The sequence below is a fragment of the Astyanax mexicanus genome, chromosome 23 (assembly GCF_023375975.1).
Source record: "Astyanax mexicanus isolate ESR-SI-001 chromosome 23, AstMex3_surface, whole genome shotgun sequence".
Taxonomy (NCBI): domain Eukaryota; kingdom Metazoa; phylum Chordata; class Actinopteri; order Characiformes; family Acestrorhamphidae; genus Astyanax; species Astyanax mexicanus.
The window spans coordinates 5116342-5134932 of NC_064430.1; the positions used below are offsets into that span (position 1 = coordinate 5116342).

The following is an 18591-nucleotide window of genomic DNA, read 5'->3' on the forward strand; positions in this document are numbered from 1 at the left end:
TCGGACATGCTATAGCTATCAGCAGCAGTTCAAAAAGAGGCAGAGTCTGACATGTATGTATAGCACATGTATTGGAGGAGGCATGTGCTAGTCTTCACCCTCCTGGTGTTGGGACAGTAGTAGTGATAGAGGGAGTCCTAATGAGTGGGTTGGGTAATTGGTTGTGTAAACTGGGTAGAAAATGGGTACTATGTGTATATTTATATATATATTATGAAACAATTAGGATTAATGACACTTTTTTTAAATGGGTCCCTTTTTATAATGTGTCTCATTAGCAATCATGTAATAATAATGTAACTACTGGTGAAGTACACATTGGTACAGATTTATTACAGTTGTATCGCCATTTTGGTATGCTGATGAGGGAGATGTAATAATGCGTTTTGTGTTTCTATGACAAATTAGCATAACAAAGCTTGTTTGAGTTGTTCGGGAGTGTTAAACGCTCAGCATAAACATGGGGCAAGGCCAGCAACAGCTTATTTGCATAAAAGTGACAGAGCCCTTAAACGGCTCATTCTGAAAGGAACTTAAACTGGTAGTGATTTTGTACAAAGAATTAAATAAACATGTTTTGTATACTCATAGATCTATTCTAACTTGTTTAACTCGTTAAAAGAGGTATAATATATCTTAAAAAGCTGTGATGCACCACATATGATAAAACAGTCTTTACTACTGGAAAGGTTGGCAGGAGTGCACCGATAGATGGACACTCATTACGATACTTCTTATTGCAAGAAGAGGCATCCTAGTGGACCAATGATCCATTTTTTTTACCAAGAAAAGTGCATCCAATAGGGCATTTTAGTGATTCCAAGGGGGCAAAAAAAGTGAATCGGTTGCTCCCTTCATACCCATCTTTCACCATCCCTCACTCGTCCAATGACTCTAACCACCTCACACTTCCTCTGACTCCCAGTCTTTTCACTGGAGCGGCTGGAGGAGCTGCTGGCAGCTGAAGGCCATCGCTGAGAGAGTCACTGAGAGAGTCACTGAGAGAGAGAGAGAGAGAGAGAGAGAGAGATGGAGACTCAGGGAGGAAAGAGTGGAGGAGCTGCTGTTAGTTTAAACATATCCTGAAGTGTCAGAGCAGCTATTAAACTCTATTAGGAGTACAGAGCGGAAGCCACACTGAGGAAGAGCTGGGATTACTGTGTGTTGTTTGTGTGTGTGTGTGTGTGTGTGTGTGTCAGAGAGAAGGAGTGTGTGTGAGGGTGAATTAGTTAAGGAGTGAAAACAACAGAGAAAACAATAGAATATGAAGTAATATATCTTTTTAAAGTAAGTTTTAAAGTATTATATTAAAGTGCCGTTGTGTGTGGTAGAGTGGTAGAGAGAGAAAGAAAAAAAAAGGAGAGAGAGAATGATTGAATATTAACTACAATTGCAGATTCCAGTGTGTATGTGTGTGTGTGTGTGTGTGAGAGAGAGAGAGAGAGAGAGAGAGAGAGAGAGAGAACAATAGGGTTTATGAAGTAATACATTATTGTGAAGTATTTTATTATAGTGTCAGTGTGTGGTAGACAGAGAAAAAAGAAAGAGGGAGAGAGAGAGAGAGAGAGAGAGAGAGGGGAGAGAATGACGGAATATGAGTGTGAGAGAGAGAGTTACTGATTATGAAGTATGATTTAAACTAATTGTGCATGAAAGAGAGAGAGAAAGAGAGAGAATGATGGAATATTAAGTACTAATGGAAGTACCAGTTTGTTTTTGTGAGAGAGAGAGAGAGAGAGAGAGAGAGAGAGCGAGAGAGAGAGAAAAAAGAGAAAAAGAGATACTGATTATGAAGTACCATTGGAACTACTCGTGTGTGGTAGAGAGAGGGAGACAGAGAAAGAGAGAGAGAGAGAGAATGATGGAATATGAAAAAAACTGTAGAATATTAAGTAATATATTATAGTGACACATTGTAATATAATGTCAGTGTGTGTAATAGAGTGATAGACAGAGAATAAAGAAAGTAGGAGAATGACAGAATATTAGGTATATATATATATATAGAGAGAGAGAGAGAGAGAGAGAGAGAGAGAGAGAGCAGTATAGTATAAGATAATGTATTATAGTGAAGTATTGTATTATAGTGTCAATGTGTGTGTGTGTGGTAGAGTGGTAGAGAGAGAAAGATGAAAAAGGGAACAATGGAAATGAGGAATTATATGGAGTACGAGCATGTGTGTGTGTGTGTGTGTGTGTGTGTGTGTGTGTGTGTATGCGTGTGTGTGTGTGTATGTGTGTGTGTGTGTGTATGCGTGTGTGTGTGTGTGTGTGTGTGTGTGTGTGTGCGTGTGTGTGTGTGTATGTGTGTGTGTGTGTGTATGCGTGTGTGTGTTTTAGGAAAAGAACACACTGTGGCATGAATCGGGGTCCAGGTCTATGAGATGTGTGTGTGTAAGTGTGTGTAAGTGTGTTTCTGTGCACGTGTCTGAGTGTGTGTGTGTGTGTGTCTAAATGTGTGTGTGTAGTAGAGAAGGAGTGTGAGGCATTGTGTAAGCAGTGTGGAATGTAGGAGTGTGTTTGGCAGTGACGGCGGTCCTGTGGGGCCGGACCTGTGTGGAGTTTTGTGGAGCTGGATCGTACTGAGGCGGGTTTATACACACACACACACACACACACACACACACACACACACACACACACATACACACACACACACAGAGCTGAAATCCAGATGGCCTGGCAGACCCGGCACTGCTACTGTCACTGCAGCCCAATCAGCTGCCTGCTGCCCCGCTGCTTTACTGCCTGAATAATATCACTGCAGATCATTATCTGGGAAGGAGAGGGGCTAACCACCCCCCCTCCAATTTAAACTGCACGCTTATTATTACTGCTGGGAATTTTAAAGCATAATATTCAGTAAGTGCTTTAAAATGTTCCGTAATTATATCGGAAGCGTATAACTAAGATTTGGTCCGGTTCTCATTCTCAGACGAGACTGGCTTTGGTGGTCTCCAGGAGATCAGTACTTATCTGACTGCATCGTTCCTGCAAGTGTAAAGTTTGGTAGAGGGGGGATTATGTGCAGGGTGGTTTTTTAAGAGTTTTCAAGCCTAGCCTCTTAGTTCCAGTGAAAGCCACTCTTAATGCTTCAGCAGACCAAGAGATTTTGGACAATTTCTTGTATTTTTGAAGTTTTTTTGTTAACTAACTATACTTTTTTGTTCTAGGGTTTAACATGACTTAATAATATACATAACCACTACTTAGCTAGCATTTGTCAGTCAGTAAAGAGCTGTTTAGTTATTGGTATGTATTTTTTGCAATGTACAGCAAAATTTGGACACACTTTCCCATACTGAAGTGATCCAGATTATAAAGGAACACATAATGAATCATGAAAGTAGTAACTTAAAAGTGTTAAACAAACCAAAATACTCTGTGAGGAAGCATTTAGGTGCTCTTATCTGAGGAGCTGTTAACTTGCGGTTTCTGAGGCTGATTAACTTTTCTGATCAACTTATTCTGTACAACAGAGGAAACTCTTACTCTTTCTTTTTCCTGGGGCGGTCCTGATGAGTGCCAGTTTCATCATCATAGCATTTTTGATGGTCTTTGTTGTGGCTGCACTTGAGGATACTTTCATACTTTCAAGTTCTTGAAATTTTCTTTTTGGATTGAGTGACCTTTATTTCTTAAAGTAATTTCCTTTCCAGTATGTTTCGGAACTATAATTTTCCAAAAAATCTTCAGTGCGTCTTATAATCTGGTGGCCCATATGTATACATTTTACTAGTCAGGTTGCAAGGAGCAGTAAAGCCACTCTGCTGAAGTACTTGTGGCTAGCTTAAGTAGTTAGCTGCTAATGCTAATGCTGCTGCACCTAGCCTTACTGTAAATAAACAAAAGCACTTTACTCACCCGAATTAACAGTTTTTAGGAGATAAATCTGTGTAGATTAATATTCAGTTTTTTTTTTTTTTAGAATTACAGTTTTGTTTACTTAGCTTAGCTTTACTTTACTTAGTTATACACCACCACCACCCAGCAGTGAGACCTGCTGAATTAGAAGGAAAACATGGCAACACCCCTGTTCCTTACTAGTGTCACACAATGTGCCTCATAATCCAGTTCAATAATAGTGCAAAAATGTGGTACTTAGTTGAGTCGTTCTTGCCATAATATGAATTAAAACATTACTCAAATAGAGCTATTCACAAACTGAAAAAAGTCTGAAAGTCCAGACCAAATAAGGCATGTGTGAAGCACCCTATATGTGGATAATTGAGTTAATAATTGTCTTTAGTGGATTTTATATTATATTATATTATATTATATTATATTATATTATATTATATATTCTTTTTTATAATCCCATCCCATATATTCTTTTTTTCTTCTCATCCCATCTCCCCGTCTCTTCTTCTTCCTCTCCAGGCGGCAGACAGTGACCAGCACCCCCTGCTGGATAGAGCTTCACCTGAATGGACCCCTGCAGTGGCTGGACAAGGTCCTGACCCAAATGGGTTCCCCGTCCATCCGATGCTCCAGTGTGTCCTAGGAAATACCCAGAACCAACAACTATCACAATAAACATGAACAACAGGGAGAACCAGACCAAAACCAGAACCGAAACCCAGAAGAGCTTCTTATGGGAAGTGGTGGGTGACGACCCAGAAACCCATCAGCCAATAGCAAACCACAGCTGACACAAATCACAATCCAGTAGCACTTTTACACACACGCGCGCGCGCATACACACCACATCGTCATCATCTCAAAGAGGAAGTGTGCTGCAGTACGCAGTACACAACAACGTCTCTTTATACGCTTTCGTTTCACATCGTGTACATATTGTTTATTAGCATCGTCCTTTATAGCTTGTGAGATTTTGATACTTAGCGTCATTTTGCTTGCCGAGCATGTGTACTGTACCCTTGTTATATTATAATAATTATTTTTAATTATTATTTCTTATTATTTCTATGCTCATTGTTTGGTCGCATTACACAAAAGGTGAATGAGGTCACCCTTGAATGATGAAATAACAGTCAAGTGCTTTCTGTGTACAGTCGAATAATAATGAAGTTTTATAAATTTCAGTTAATTTTATTATTTTTTTAGGGGCTTTTTTTGTTTTGTGTCGAACAAAATGATAGAAGATTACCCCCTGTTGTTATTTGTACCATTTTTGTACGTGTTTAATGTGATCGGAGAGTCTCCAGTCATGTTAAGGTAACTTGAGATCTCTCCTCCAGCGTGGAAAAGCACTTCCCTCAATAAGAGTCTGCCCTCAATACATTAATTCATTCATTTAGATACAGATACAGGAAGAAGCCAGCTGTCCGTAATATTCGTTAACATTGTCCGTATTTATGCTTATTCTCTGAAATGTATCTCATATATCTATCTAAACATCTCAAGGCTCTTTTTGCTTAACTTTAGTACAGATATGGATCTGAATTTGTTCATTTTGTCTTTATTTTAAGTATTTCACCAATCTTTCTAAACATATTGAGGCTTATTTATACTCAGTACAGTATGAAAATGGATACAGGTATGGACTACTATAGGTTACTGTTCGTGAACTGCGTAAAGTTTGTCCATATTTATTCACATTCTCTGAAATCTATATAAACAAATAGATGCTCAATTATAATTGATGTCAATACAGATATAGATACAGATATGGATACAGACGAAGTATTCTCTCCATATTGTGTTTATTTTGTCCGTAATTTTGCAATGTCTCTCAAATCTATCTAAACCTCTCAAATCTATCTAAACCTATCTAAACCTCTCAAATCTATCTTGAGGCTCATTAGGCTAAACCTTATATATGGATATGGATATAAAAATACAGACATAGCCTACTGTTCATAAATCTGTTTTAATTTAATCTGTATTTATGAACTGAAATCTGAAGATTTAAACAAGATAAGGCTCATTTGTGTTTAGCGTTAAGTATTAAGTATGGGCACAGATACGGATAGGGCATTCAGTCCGTAATCTGCATTTATTTTGTCCGTATTTATTAACATTCTCTAAATTCTGTCTCTGAAATCTTTTTTTTAAACATCTTAAGGCTCAATTATGTGTGACGTCAATATAGATATGGATACAGAGACGGATAGATATAATGTGTTCATTTTGAGGTTGAAGAACGGATATGCATACGAATACGGACAGAGACTTCTGTCCATAACCTGTGTTCATTTCATCAGTATTTATGAATGTTCTATGAAATCTAAACATCTAAACAGCTTAAGGCTCATTCATTTATTCTGTACTGTTCAGTAGAGTTATGAATATGGATAAGGAAAGAGTCTTTATGGCTAATGCGCCTGCGCAGATCTCCACAGCAAACTGACTCTCCTCCTTTCTCCACGCAAGCTGCAAGCTGATTGGCTCTTTTTGTTGAAGGGTGGGACTTTATCCATTAACTTGTTTATTAAGCATTACGTGGAATCCTGTTCAAACACAGTGTATCTCAGTCAGTGGACTGTGTCCTCATTAATAATGAAAAAAATGTCTCTGGCTGGAGTTCCCGCCTCCATTGATCACCCCTTGCATAGTATTACAAGTATGTAGGCTACAGTGGGTGAAATAGATATATTCAATAGATATATATGAAAATAGATATATATTCATATGTAAAAGGAGCATAAATGAGCATCTTTGAAAAAATGCACTTCTTGAAAAGTGAACTAAGTGTTTAAAAATGAGTGAAATACACCCGTTAAGGAGCGCCGCAATCGGTCAGTGCCTTGCCATGCAAAAAGTGGAAATGCCAACATGAACCTGTTAAACTTTCAATTTCACTGCAACGCATTGAAGGTCACTTTACACACACACACACTTTACTACACATTCAGCACAGCTGTGCATGTAAGCAGATATACTGTCCTGTGCATTATATAGCTGTATGGAAACAGCATGGGTTTGAGCGAGAGTTGTTGAGTTGTAGACGACTGAAAGATGAAAGAAAGGCTGTTATTCCTCCTGTAGTAGTGTTTAATCTGTCTGTTTGGAGCCATGCCAAGTCTCACTGTGTGTGGGTGTGTGTTTGTGTGTGTGTGTTTCTGTGTATGTGTATGTGTGTGTGTGTGTGTGTGTGTAAGAGAGAAGGTTTTCCTAAGATGTGCTTATGGTTGCAGTTTAATCTGTCCAGCCCAGCTGTCTCTGATGTGTGTGTTTATGTACTGTATGTGTGTGTGAGTGTATGATTGCTGTGTGTGTGTGTGTCTGTGTGTGTATGCCCACCTATTGAGTTCAAATAGGCGTATCTGCAAGAAAAAACAGGCCTCATTCAGGTATGGAAGCTTTTTTTCCAGGCTTAAGCTTTTGTGCATTGTCCTAATTTTACTGTATCATTTTGTTCGCAGTCTCTTGGGCTGCGTTCACATTACCAGACTAAAAGTGACCCAAATCTGATTAAAATCTGATTAACTGTGCCATAATTTACATTAGAAACTAAAATGAAACCTCCTCGAGTGCCTCCATACTTAAGAAAAGCTGCATAAACTCATTTTCCACTGTATTTTCCATTCACATCTGTTTAAACAAGGGACAGAGTAAAGCAAAATAATCTGAAAAGAAGGTTAAACTACATTTTTTAAAGTGAATTTTAAATTGCTGGTTCGAATCCCGGTCATGCAACTTGCTACTCTACTATAAATGCTGTTTCAGGGACAAATACAGTACATTTTTGAATGTAAACCTTAAGAAACAGCCAAATCTGATCTGATCTAAAGAAACAAATTGGAATTGATGGCCTGTGTGAACATCTTAAAAATCCTAGATCAGAAACTCATTTCATTTGTGGGCATGCAACATAAATGTGAGTGTTCAGATTTGATATTTAATCAGTAAATCAGAATTGGTGGCTTGTGTGGCCTTAGATTGGATATACAGCTCTGGAAAACAATTATGAGACCACTTCAGTTTCTGAATCAGTTTCTCTAATTTTGCTATTTATAGGTTTATGTTTGAGTAAAATGAACATTGTTGTTTTATTCTATAAACTACAGACAACATTTATCCCAAATTCCAAATAAAATATTGTCATTTAGAGCATTTATTTACAGAATATGAGAAATGGCTGAAATAGTTCATATTCATAAAGTTTTAAGAGTTCATAAATCAATATTTGCTGGAATAACCCTTGGTGGTTTTTAATCACAGGTTTCATACATCTTGGCATCATGTTCTCCTCCACCAGTCTTACACACTGCTTTTGGATAACTTTATGCCTTTACTCCTGGTGCAAAAATTCAAGCAGTTCAGCTTGGTTTGATGGCTTGTGATCCTCCATCTTCCTCTTGATTATATTCCAGAGGTTTTTTATTTTTTTTCCCAAAGCTTTTTATCTGATTTGTTGCACACAACATGAATATGAGCGGTCTTTTTGCAAAGCCAAATCATATGTGTTTAGATCAAATCATATGTGTTTTTGCCTGTGCATACCCAAATTTAAAAAATTGGAATTGAGGGCATGTGTAGACATATCAAATTTGATCTTTTTCAAATTAACTTTGATTCACTTATATGTGTGTTCTAGATTAGATACACGCGTTTCATTCATGCTCAGCGTGCAACATGAATGTGAATGCTCTTGAATTAATCAGGATTGTAATGTGAACATAGCTTTTGTGAAGACTGTTGACAGTTGAATGGGCATTACTTTTACCAGAATAGCGGGCATTCAGATATTAATTGCGCAGTTCATCTCAGATTGCTTTTCGTAAAATTGTGATTTTGCTGTTGTAAATTATATTATGCTGTTGTGATATTATAGGAAAGCTTCAAATCAGCCAGTTTCATTGTACAGTTAAACATATCCTAAAGTTTAGGTACAGTTTGGCTGTGTTCAGACTGCAGGTAAATCAGATTTATTTCTCAGCTCTGTCTGCACTGTTATTTGCGAGTGATCAGATCGGATTTGCCTGTCTGAACATCACAAATGTATCTGCATGGGTTGCTGTGGTATTGAGCCTGGTTTCAGTGATGCAAAAGATACGTTGAGACACATCTTTACAAATCCAATTAAAATCACATAAAACCACCTCCAAATTATTAATTCACACATTAAATTCAGTGGTTTAATTTAATTTTCATTATTTTAAAATGTTCTGCATTGTAGATTAAGACTAAAGTTATCCAAACTATAAAAGAGTGCTAAACAAACCAGAATATGTTTTATATTTTAAATTCTGCTTAGATGACAGCTTTGGCTGGATTTTCTCAGTCAGCTGTATGAGGTAGAGTAACCTGGAATTCAGGCTTTCAGTTAACAGCTGCGCTGAACTCATCAAGAGTTAATTACTTGAATTCCTTGCCTCTTAATAAAGTGTTTGAGAGCATCAGTTAAAGTAAAGTAGTGAAGAGGTAGAGTTACAGGTATACAGTGAATAGTGAATATTTGAGTAATGTTCTAATCCAGATTATGAGAAGCAAGAACTACTCAACTAAATAAAGAAAAAAGAAAAATGCTTTAAGAAATGAAGGACAGTCAGTATGAAAAAAATAAAGAAGTTTAAAAGTATCCTCAAATGCAGTCACAGAAAGACCATTAAAAAACGTTATGATGGAACTGGCACTCATCAGGACTGCAAGAAAAGCAAGAGTTTCAACAGCTTCCCAGATAAGAGCACCTAAATGCTTCTTTACAGAGTATTTTGGTTTGTTTAACACTTTTAAGTTACTACATGATTCCTTATGTGTTCCTTCATAGTCTAAATCACTTTACTATTCATTTATAATATAGGAAAAAAACTCTACTAATCTCCATTAAACTCCATTGAACTGTGGAATGAGTGCCTTTGCATGAAGTTTCATATTTTATATCATAATCGCAAATTACTCTGTCCAGTTCAGAGTAACTACTCTCTGTTTTAATCCCTTTTTCAGATTAAACAGTCTGTAAATATGTCTTGTAAATGACTGCATGCCTATTTTCAGAGATTCAGTACGTTTCTACACCAGATTTCTATTTTGCTACCGATCATTTTTGTGAGAAAACAGTAATGCTAATATTGTACTCTTTTATGTCCCAAGGCTCAATGGAGGCAAAACTGCTGGCAGATTAAAAAATAAGAATAAAAATTAAATAGCCATGTATTTTTATACTGTTAACAGGAGAGGTGGGGTTTTAATAAAAGGGAAATGTTTGTCAAAATGTACCTTTTTTTGTATATCTTATTCAGCGTTTGTTGCTCTGTCTCATTTCTATGATCTCCAACATGATTTGGAATAAAATTATATCAATTCAAAGCTCTGAATTTTTATATACAGTACTTGTCATAAAATATGTTGTTTGCTTTTTATAAATAAATTCAGTTTGTCACAAAATGGACAAAAGACGTCCGATTTCTACTAGATGCAATAATGCTTTTTAGCATTATTTTATTAAGCAATAATTTATATTGATATATGATCAGCAGGCAGTGAATTATTCATAATGTTTAATAATTGTTAAAAAACAGATATTCACATTGAAGTCTTCCCATCGTCAATAAAAAAAACTGCGAATGCTCCAAGAACATGAACTGTCATCCTTGAGATAAGAACAAAGATCTCATATGAATTTTATCAGCAAATTGTTGAGTTAATTTTCAGTAGTATGCATTATTGTGCTTGTGTTATTTGTTGATTGTGTTACTTTGCTTTTTTTTCTGTGACGTTGCGCTTAGCTGTTTGTTATGCTTTAAATCTTACTTTCTTTTTTTTTTGTATAAATACAAATATATAAATTTATATATTAAATATATTCTGTTTTATTATTTTTCTTTGCATCCGAAATGTTTGTCACCTATATACTTCATTGTATTTGTTATTGTTGTACTTTTAATAAAAAGATATATCACAAACGCTTTCAGATTTGAGTTTGTTTTGTGAGAAAAATATAAATATGTAATAATGCATAAAATACTATTTAAAGGTTTGAACCATTGTGAGATTATTATACATTATCCTGCTTTTATGATTACCGAATATTTCGCACTATACAGTATAAGGCGCATGTTGCCATGTTTCCTTTATAATTCAGCAGGTCTCACCACCTGTTAAACTAAGCTATAATTCTGTAAAGAAAAAAAAAAACTGTAAACCTTAAAAAAACTAATTCTTAAAAAATAAAGGATGCTGGATGGTAATCTACACAGTTTTCTCTCCTAAAAATTGATTATTTGGGTGAATTAAGTGCTTACTTATATTATATAGATTTCCAGATACACAGTAAGGCTTGGTGCAGCAGCATTAGTGTTAATATCACCTGACAGCGCTACACTAAGGAACCCTGAGAGTTCCGGTAAACCAGGGTGATATTATCTAGCAGTTTGCCCATGTAGCTTATTTTAGCATGGAAAATCTGCAGACTACAGTCTCTTTAGTTAGCAGCTAATGCTAATGCTGCTCCAGCATCAGAGTTGGAGAACTAAACTGAAACTCCTGTATAACTCAGTACTTCAGTGGAGTGGCTTTACTGTTCCTTAATACCTGACTGGTAGAATTCATAAATAAGGAGCACTGACGATTTTGGGGAAAATTTAAGGATTTTATGTGCACCTTATAGTGCCAAAACTATGGTAACTAGTTGGGTTGAATTTCTTATACAGCATTAGAAACTTTTTTCAGATCAAAGTACAGTTATGCATACTGTTGACTTCAACTTAAATATTTATATTCATCTCACTAATGTTATAATTAATTCAAATAATTTCACAATTATTTGTTTGTACTCTATACTGCATTTTGATGCAACTAATTATTACTATTATTTTGAGTTGTCCACATTTGTGTAATGTATGTTTTGTATGTAAATGTTGGTGTTTTTTTGTTCATAGGACCACCTTGAAAATGAGATGTTACATCTTAACCCTTGTGTGGTGTTCATATTTTTGTTACTCGTTTACTTTGTTACTTGTATTTAATTCAGCAAAATTAAGCAATTTTACATTAAAATGTTTTACACATGCTTGCTTCACCTAAATTGCAAGCAATATAAACAGCTTACATGGTTAATATTTGCCCTTTACCTTTCTTATGTTACATTTCTTTCAAAAAGTGCTACTCTTTTTTTTATTAGTTTTTTTTAATAAAATGTAAAAGAAAATGAATTAAACTCAAGATATGAGTAGAACATTTGTTTAGTTTCAAATTTACAAATGAAGCAATGTTTATTAGCCCTTGGCCAAACATACTGTATGTAATATAAATGTGTGTGTGTGTTTGTGTGTGTGGGGGGGGTGTACAGTGTGTGTTTATTGAAAATGTGTTTTGATATATGTTTTTCACAAAAAATGAGCCAATGCCAATGAGTTTGAGTTAGAAAAAATATTTTTTTTGTATCATTTGATGAAAAATGAAAACGGGTCCCACTGACCCGAACACCACACAAGGGTAAAGGGTATATCCTTGCAATAAATTCTAAATAATAGTTATTAGTTTTCAAAAAAACATAATTTGTGAATTTTAATCAGGTAGCAGAGGCAGGGATCCAAAGTCAGTGCAGTGTTTTCCTGGAATTTCAGTGCCAATTGGTCTAATATAATATTCTAATTTTCTGACACTGATTTTTTTTTACTGTCTGTAATCCATAAATCATCACCAATTCAGACCTCAAATAATTCAAAGAAAACAAGTTCATATTAATAATTCATCAATATTTGGTGGAATGACCCTGCTTTTTAATCACAGTTGAGTTTTCATGCATCTTGACATGTTCTCCTCCACCAGTCTTACACACTGCTTTTGAATATCTGTATGCTACTCACTCCTGGTGCAAAAATTCAAAAAGCAGTTCAGCTTGGTTTGATGGCTTGGGATCATCCATCTTCCTTTTGATTATATTCCAGAGTTTTTTTTTTTTTTTTTGGTAAAATCTCTTTTTTTCACGAGCTGTATATAATATATGAGTTTTAAATTATTAACTTAATTACTGATTTTTTTTTTTTTTTTTCAAATGCACATGTACATATTTTTCTTAAATGAAACTTGGATAAATTTTTTGGCATGTACTGTTGCTACCAGTATATTATCTGATTTTTTTTTTTTTTTTCTTGTAGGCCTACATATACTATACTATTAAGTGTTCCGGCATATATTTATCCTACAGTATATATCCTGTGGTGAGCAGCTACAGTGCTAATCAGCACCTTTACTGGGTGTGTCACACAGAGCCAATTACAGACACATCCCCCTAATAACACTGATCCTGACGTCTGTAGGTGTCTGGCTCCCCGCTCTGTGTTTGTATTGCTAGGTTACAGGTAACAGAACTCCAGTATCTGACCCAGTAAACACACTATACCACAGACAGTGCGCTCGTCTTCCACCCTCAGGGCAGGGTGATCAACCGTCTAATCCCTTTCTCTCTTTCTTTCTCTCTCTCACACACACATTTACACAGGTAGTATAACAGTGAGACAAAAGCTGAGTGTGTTCACTCTCACCTGAGCACTACAGGTGTGCATTTAGGTGAGTCATTCCATGTTTTAAACTCCCACACAGTGACAGATACCACCCACCCACCTTATCCGCTCAGGTATGTAAACTGTCACTGTAACATAATGAATTGACTCCAAATATGTGCTTCTATTTTAGTGTCGTTATAAAAAAAATAGAATACGATCTGAATAATGTTAAACTACAATAATTTGTTGCATTTTGTAGTAAATATATTACGAACTAGAATGCTTGTGCAGATAACATGGCTCACACTGATCGCTACAGTATTCCAGATCATGGTATGACCCTGCTAAGTGGTTGCAGTGTGGTTGCTATGGTGTTGCTAACCGGTTGCTAGGGTATTGTGATAGTATCCATGGTGGTTGCTAGGGTGTTGTTAAGTGGTTCCTCAGTAGTTGCAGTTTCCTCTGCTGAGAAGCGTTGGACACGTCCAGGTAGCTGCACTGTTAAAATAGCAATCCGCCAAAGTCAGATCCTTAAAGAGCAATCCTTAAAGAGAATGATGAGCAAGAGTTTTTTTTTTTTCATTTATTTAATTTATGGCAAGGGAACACCCATCTCCAAACTGCACCAAAACAGTTGTAAAATTTACACTTTTTATTCTGCTTTAATCTGAACTATGTGTAATACCTTATCACTATAATACTATACTATAATAATACTATAATAACCCATTCAAAATAATATTGCATACATTAAAAAAGGCAGGTGAATAACAGACACCAGTATTGTATTAAAAGTGTTCGACATTTTCAGTTCTGCTGTTATAAGTTAAGTACATGTGGATATTAATATTTTAATGAAATATTTGAAAAATCTGATAAAAATAGACAATCCACAAATGAATCCAGAATGAAATAAAAAAGGCAGAAAAAATAAAACTTCCAAACAAAATTAGCTAAATTATAACTCATTAATTAAAAAAAAACAATAATTCTCCCATTGTAAAATACCTTGTGGATATTATTATTTTACTAAAATCTGATCATAATACTGATAATAATACATCCAAAATAATAATAAATAATCTTGAATAAAATCAAAAAGCCTAAAACAAAATTGACGAGAATTATCTTTATCTTTTTTTTATCTTTTTTTCCAAATATGCTGCAAATATTTAACTTTTTCTCTTCTGTAGCTGTTTTTAGTCTATTGCCTGCCCAACATATTCTTTTACTTATGTAGAAAGAAATTCAGTTTAAACCAGTTTTAACATGAGAATCATAACCTGAGCCCAAACCCCAGCCCCCTCAGGGTCCCTGACCTCCAACTCTTTACATATTCTGCATAGCAACACAGCCCTCACTGCCCCACCCATCCCCATCGCCACCAATCCACATCTCCACCCATCCACATCTCCAACCCAGCAACAACGGCATCTCAGAGTTTAGCCCTGAACTCCTCACTGCTCTGGTTCTGGATAAACAGATTCAGGGTCAGCCCCCCCCCCCCAAAACTCATGAATGATTCACAGCCATTTCAGAAGCTTCTACAGCCTCAGTCACGTGCAGAGGTGGGTAGGATGCAGTTATGGGCCTAATTTATTCATAGCTTCATTCATTTTTTATATTTTCATGTGTTTAGTGTTTTAGTAGATTAGGGGTTAGGGTATTTTATTAAAGAATTAGGATTGATTCCTGTCTGGGGAAACTGCCACATATGATTGATGTCATAGACAGGGATTAAGTTTAGTCCTAGGCCAAATATCAGTCCATTCACAGTGCTGTATAGTCCAGAACTAGACTTTAGGCCTGGTCTTAGTCAATACATTTTATTCAATAGGAGATTTCCCTTTAAAATGTTGTGTAGTCTAGACTAGGCTTAATCCCATCTCTGTCTGAGAAATGTCCTCATATGTTTGGTTTTCTGGACAGGAATTTAACTAGTCCTAGGTTACATATCTATTTCAAAAGGGAATCTACAGAACTAGGATTAGGCCTAGTCTTAGACATTGTTTTTCTTTAAATGGGAAATCTCTATTTAAAATGCTGCATAGTTCAGGACTAGGTTTATTAACAAACTAGGTTTGTTAATAACAGGGATTAAACATAGTTCAAGGCCATATATCTGAGTAGAGAATCTCCAGAACTAGGATTAGGCCTAGTCCGAGGCATTTCAATTGAAATCTCCATTCAAAATGCTGCACAGTCCAGGATTGGGCTTAATTTTTGTCTTGGAAAAGTGCCTTAAAGGTTTGGTTTGCTGGACAGGGATTAAACTAGTCCTAGGCTTCATATCCCTTTCAATAGAGAATCTGCAGAACTAGGATTAGGCCTAGTTTTAGACTATATTTTTAATTCAATGGGATATTACCATTCAAAATGCTGTGTAGTCTAGACTAAGCTTAATCTCTATTTGGGAAACTGCCTCATAGGTTTGGTTTCCTTGACAGGAATTTAACTAGTCCTAGGCTGCATACCTCTTTCAATAAAGAATCTTCAGAGCTATGTTTAGGCCTAGTCTTAGACTATATTTGGGAAGTGGGAAATCTCTATTTAAAATGCTGCATAGTCCAAGACTAGGCTTATTCTTTGTCTGAGCAACTGCCCTATAGCTTTGGTTTCCTAGACAGGGATTAAAACCTAGTCCTGGGCTACATATCTCGTTCCATAAAGAATCTCCAGAACTAGGATTAGGCCTAGCATTAGAATATATGTTTTTTTTCTTTTAGTGGGAAATCTCCATTCAAAATGCGGCATAGTCCAGCAGTAGGCTTATTCCCAGTCTGGGAAACTAGGTTTGGTTTCCTAAACAGGGATTATCTGAGTAGAGAATCTCCAGAACTAGGTTTAGGCATATTACTAGGCTTTTCATCAGGACTGCCATCATCATAGGTTTGGTTTTCTGGGCAGGAAAAAAAACTGGTCAAAATCTACATATTTCTTTCAATTAAGAATATCCAGAACTAGGATTACACTTAATCTTAGAAATCTCCATTTAAAATGCTGCACAGTCCAGGATTAGCCTTATTCCCTGTCTGAGAAACTGCCTCATAGTTTGGGTTTCATTGACAGGGATTAAACCTAGTCCAAAACTACATGTCTATTTTAATAGATTATCACCAGATCTAGTCTTAGGTCTAGTCCTAGGCCTTTCTATAGGAAACATCCATTCAAAAGGCTCTGTTGTCTAGGACTAGGCTTAGGCTTGGTCTTAGTCTATATTAATATATTGTTCATTCAATGGGAGATTTCCATTCAGAATGGAATTGGTTCACTAAACAGGGATAAGACATAGTTCACAGCCACATGTCTGAGTAGAGAATCTCCAGAACTAGGCTTTTTAATGGGAAATATCCATTCAAAATGCTGTGTGGTCCAGGGTTAGGCTTATTCCCTGTCTGGGAAACGGACTCATAGGTTTGGTTTCATGGACAGGTATTAAACTTTATCATAAACTACATATCTCTTTCAATAGAGAATCTCCAGAGCTAGGATTAGGCGTATTCTTAGACTATGTTAGACTTTATTTTTCTTTGAGTGGGAAATCTCCATTTAAAATGCTGCACAGTCCAGGACTAGGCTTATTCCCTGTCTGAGAACTTTCCCCATATATTTTAAAGGGTTCAAATCACCGTATTAACGCGCCACTCAATCACACACTTTGAGCGATGGTGCCCTCTGTTGGCAGAAGACTGTAACACAGTGATCCACTGCCCTCTACTGTTATCAGTAATGTCATTTACAATAGTGTCTCAGATTTCTGAATCAGAAAGTCAGAAAGCAGCACTCAGACACTCAGACAGGCTGGACGGTTTTAGCTCTTAAGCCGATTGTTTGAAACCTGTCGACGGCCATTGTTCACCCAAAATACCCAACACCTGGTTTTCCTCCAGCTGAACTGCGGCTCAGACCATCATTAATGCCTTATGTTACACTCCTGTATTGTGTTACTGGACTCGTTCCAGCTAGACGTTTATGGGCTGGATGAATGAACGCTCTTGTCTAGCAGCTACAACATGCATGTCAGAGTTCATGTGTGTCTCAATTGTTCAATGAGTTCATTGTTATTTTTTTCTCTTTGCAGACGTATGATTTTCTACAGTATTGGTTGGCTGTCATGGTGCTAATTGTTCACAGGTGACTTTTTATTTCTTCTCCTTACATTTTTACACAATTATCTGAACTTTCTACTCCTTACATTTTAAAAATAGACTCGTTACTCCTAGTTCATTAAATACTAGTGCACTAATGGACTCTGTGTCCTCAGAAACTGCAAGTTAACAGCTCCCCAGATCCTTCACCTAAATCCTTCACAGAGTATTTTAGTTTGTTTAACACTTTTAAGTTACTACGTGATTCCTTTTGTAAAAATGCTTTACTCTCTACATTTGTAATCTGTACAGACAAAATATTATGATATAAAAATATTGTCATTTAGAGCATTTATTTGCAGAAAATGAGAAATGGCTGAAATAACAAAAAAGGACGCAGAGCTCTCAAATAATGCAAATAAAACAAATGCATATTCAATATTCAAGTTTTAAAAATTCAGAAATTAATATTTGGTGGAATAACCCTGGTTTTTAATCACAGTTTTCATGCGTCTTGGCATCATGTTCTCCTCCACCAGTCTTACACACTGCTTTTGGATAACTTTATGCTGCTTTACTCCTGGTGCAAAAATTCAAGCAGTTCAGTTTGGTGGTTTGATGGTTTGTGATCATCCATCATCCTCTTGATTATATTCCAGAGGTTTTCAATTTGGTAGAATCAAAGAAACTTTTTTTTTTTTAGCATTAATCAGATTAGGATGTACACTCAAATACACAATCTTCTCAGTCTTTCTCAATCTTAAAACGAAGTAAATCTGTATTTGCCGCGATTGTATGATTGCATGTCCAAAGCAGTGACATTTTGAAGCTGTCTTTTAGTATTAAACAGAACATTCCAGCACATCCCACCACATTTATCTTTGATAAAGTGCCGGTGTACACTCTGTTAGCTGCTGTGAGCCGGCAGTGAGAGACTGGCAGGGAGGTTAACCTGAACAGATGACTCTACAAAACTCCTCCACAACCTGCTGACAGCCGCGTAAAGGTCAGGCGTCGCGGTGATGACGGCCGCTGCCTGTGTTGGTAAACAGATTAATCTTCTGAAAGGTCGCCATTTGTCCTGCCGTGATTCTCTCCGCTGTCTCCTCCTCTGCTCGCTGTCTCTGGTCAGGAGGAAAATCTGTCAG

At 36.3% G+C, this 18591-nt stretch overlaps 1 protein-coding gene across 1 annotated transcript in view; it reads left to right on the forward strand.

The window, feature by feature from the left end:
* smad3a (SMAD family member 3a) overlaps positions 1-10811 on the forward strand; it is a 50580-nt gene extending 39769 nt beyond the window's left edge. Inside the window, exon 9 of the mRNA XM_022665238.2 lies at positions 4381-10811. Coding sequence (XP_022520959.2) covers positions 4381-4504 — 124 coding nt within the window. The 3' untranslated portion in view covers positions 4505-10811. The remainder of the gene's footprint in view (positions 1-4380) is intronic.
* Positions 10812-18591: the final 7780 nt, after the last annotated feature.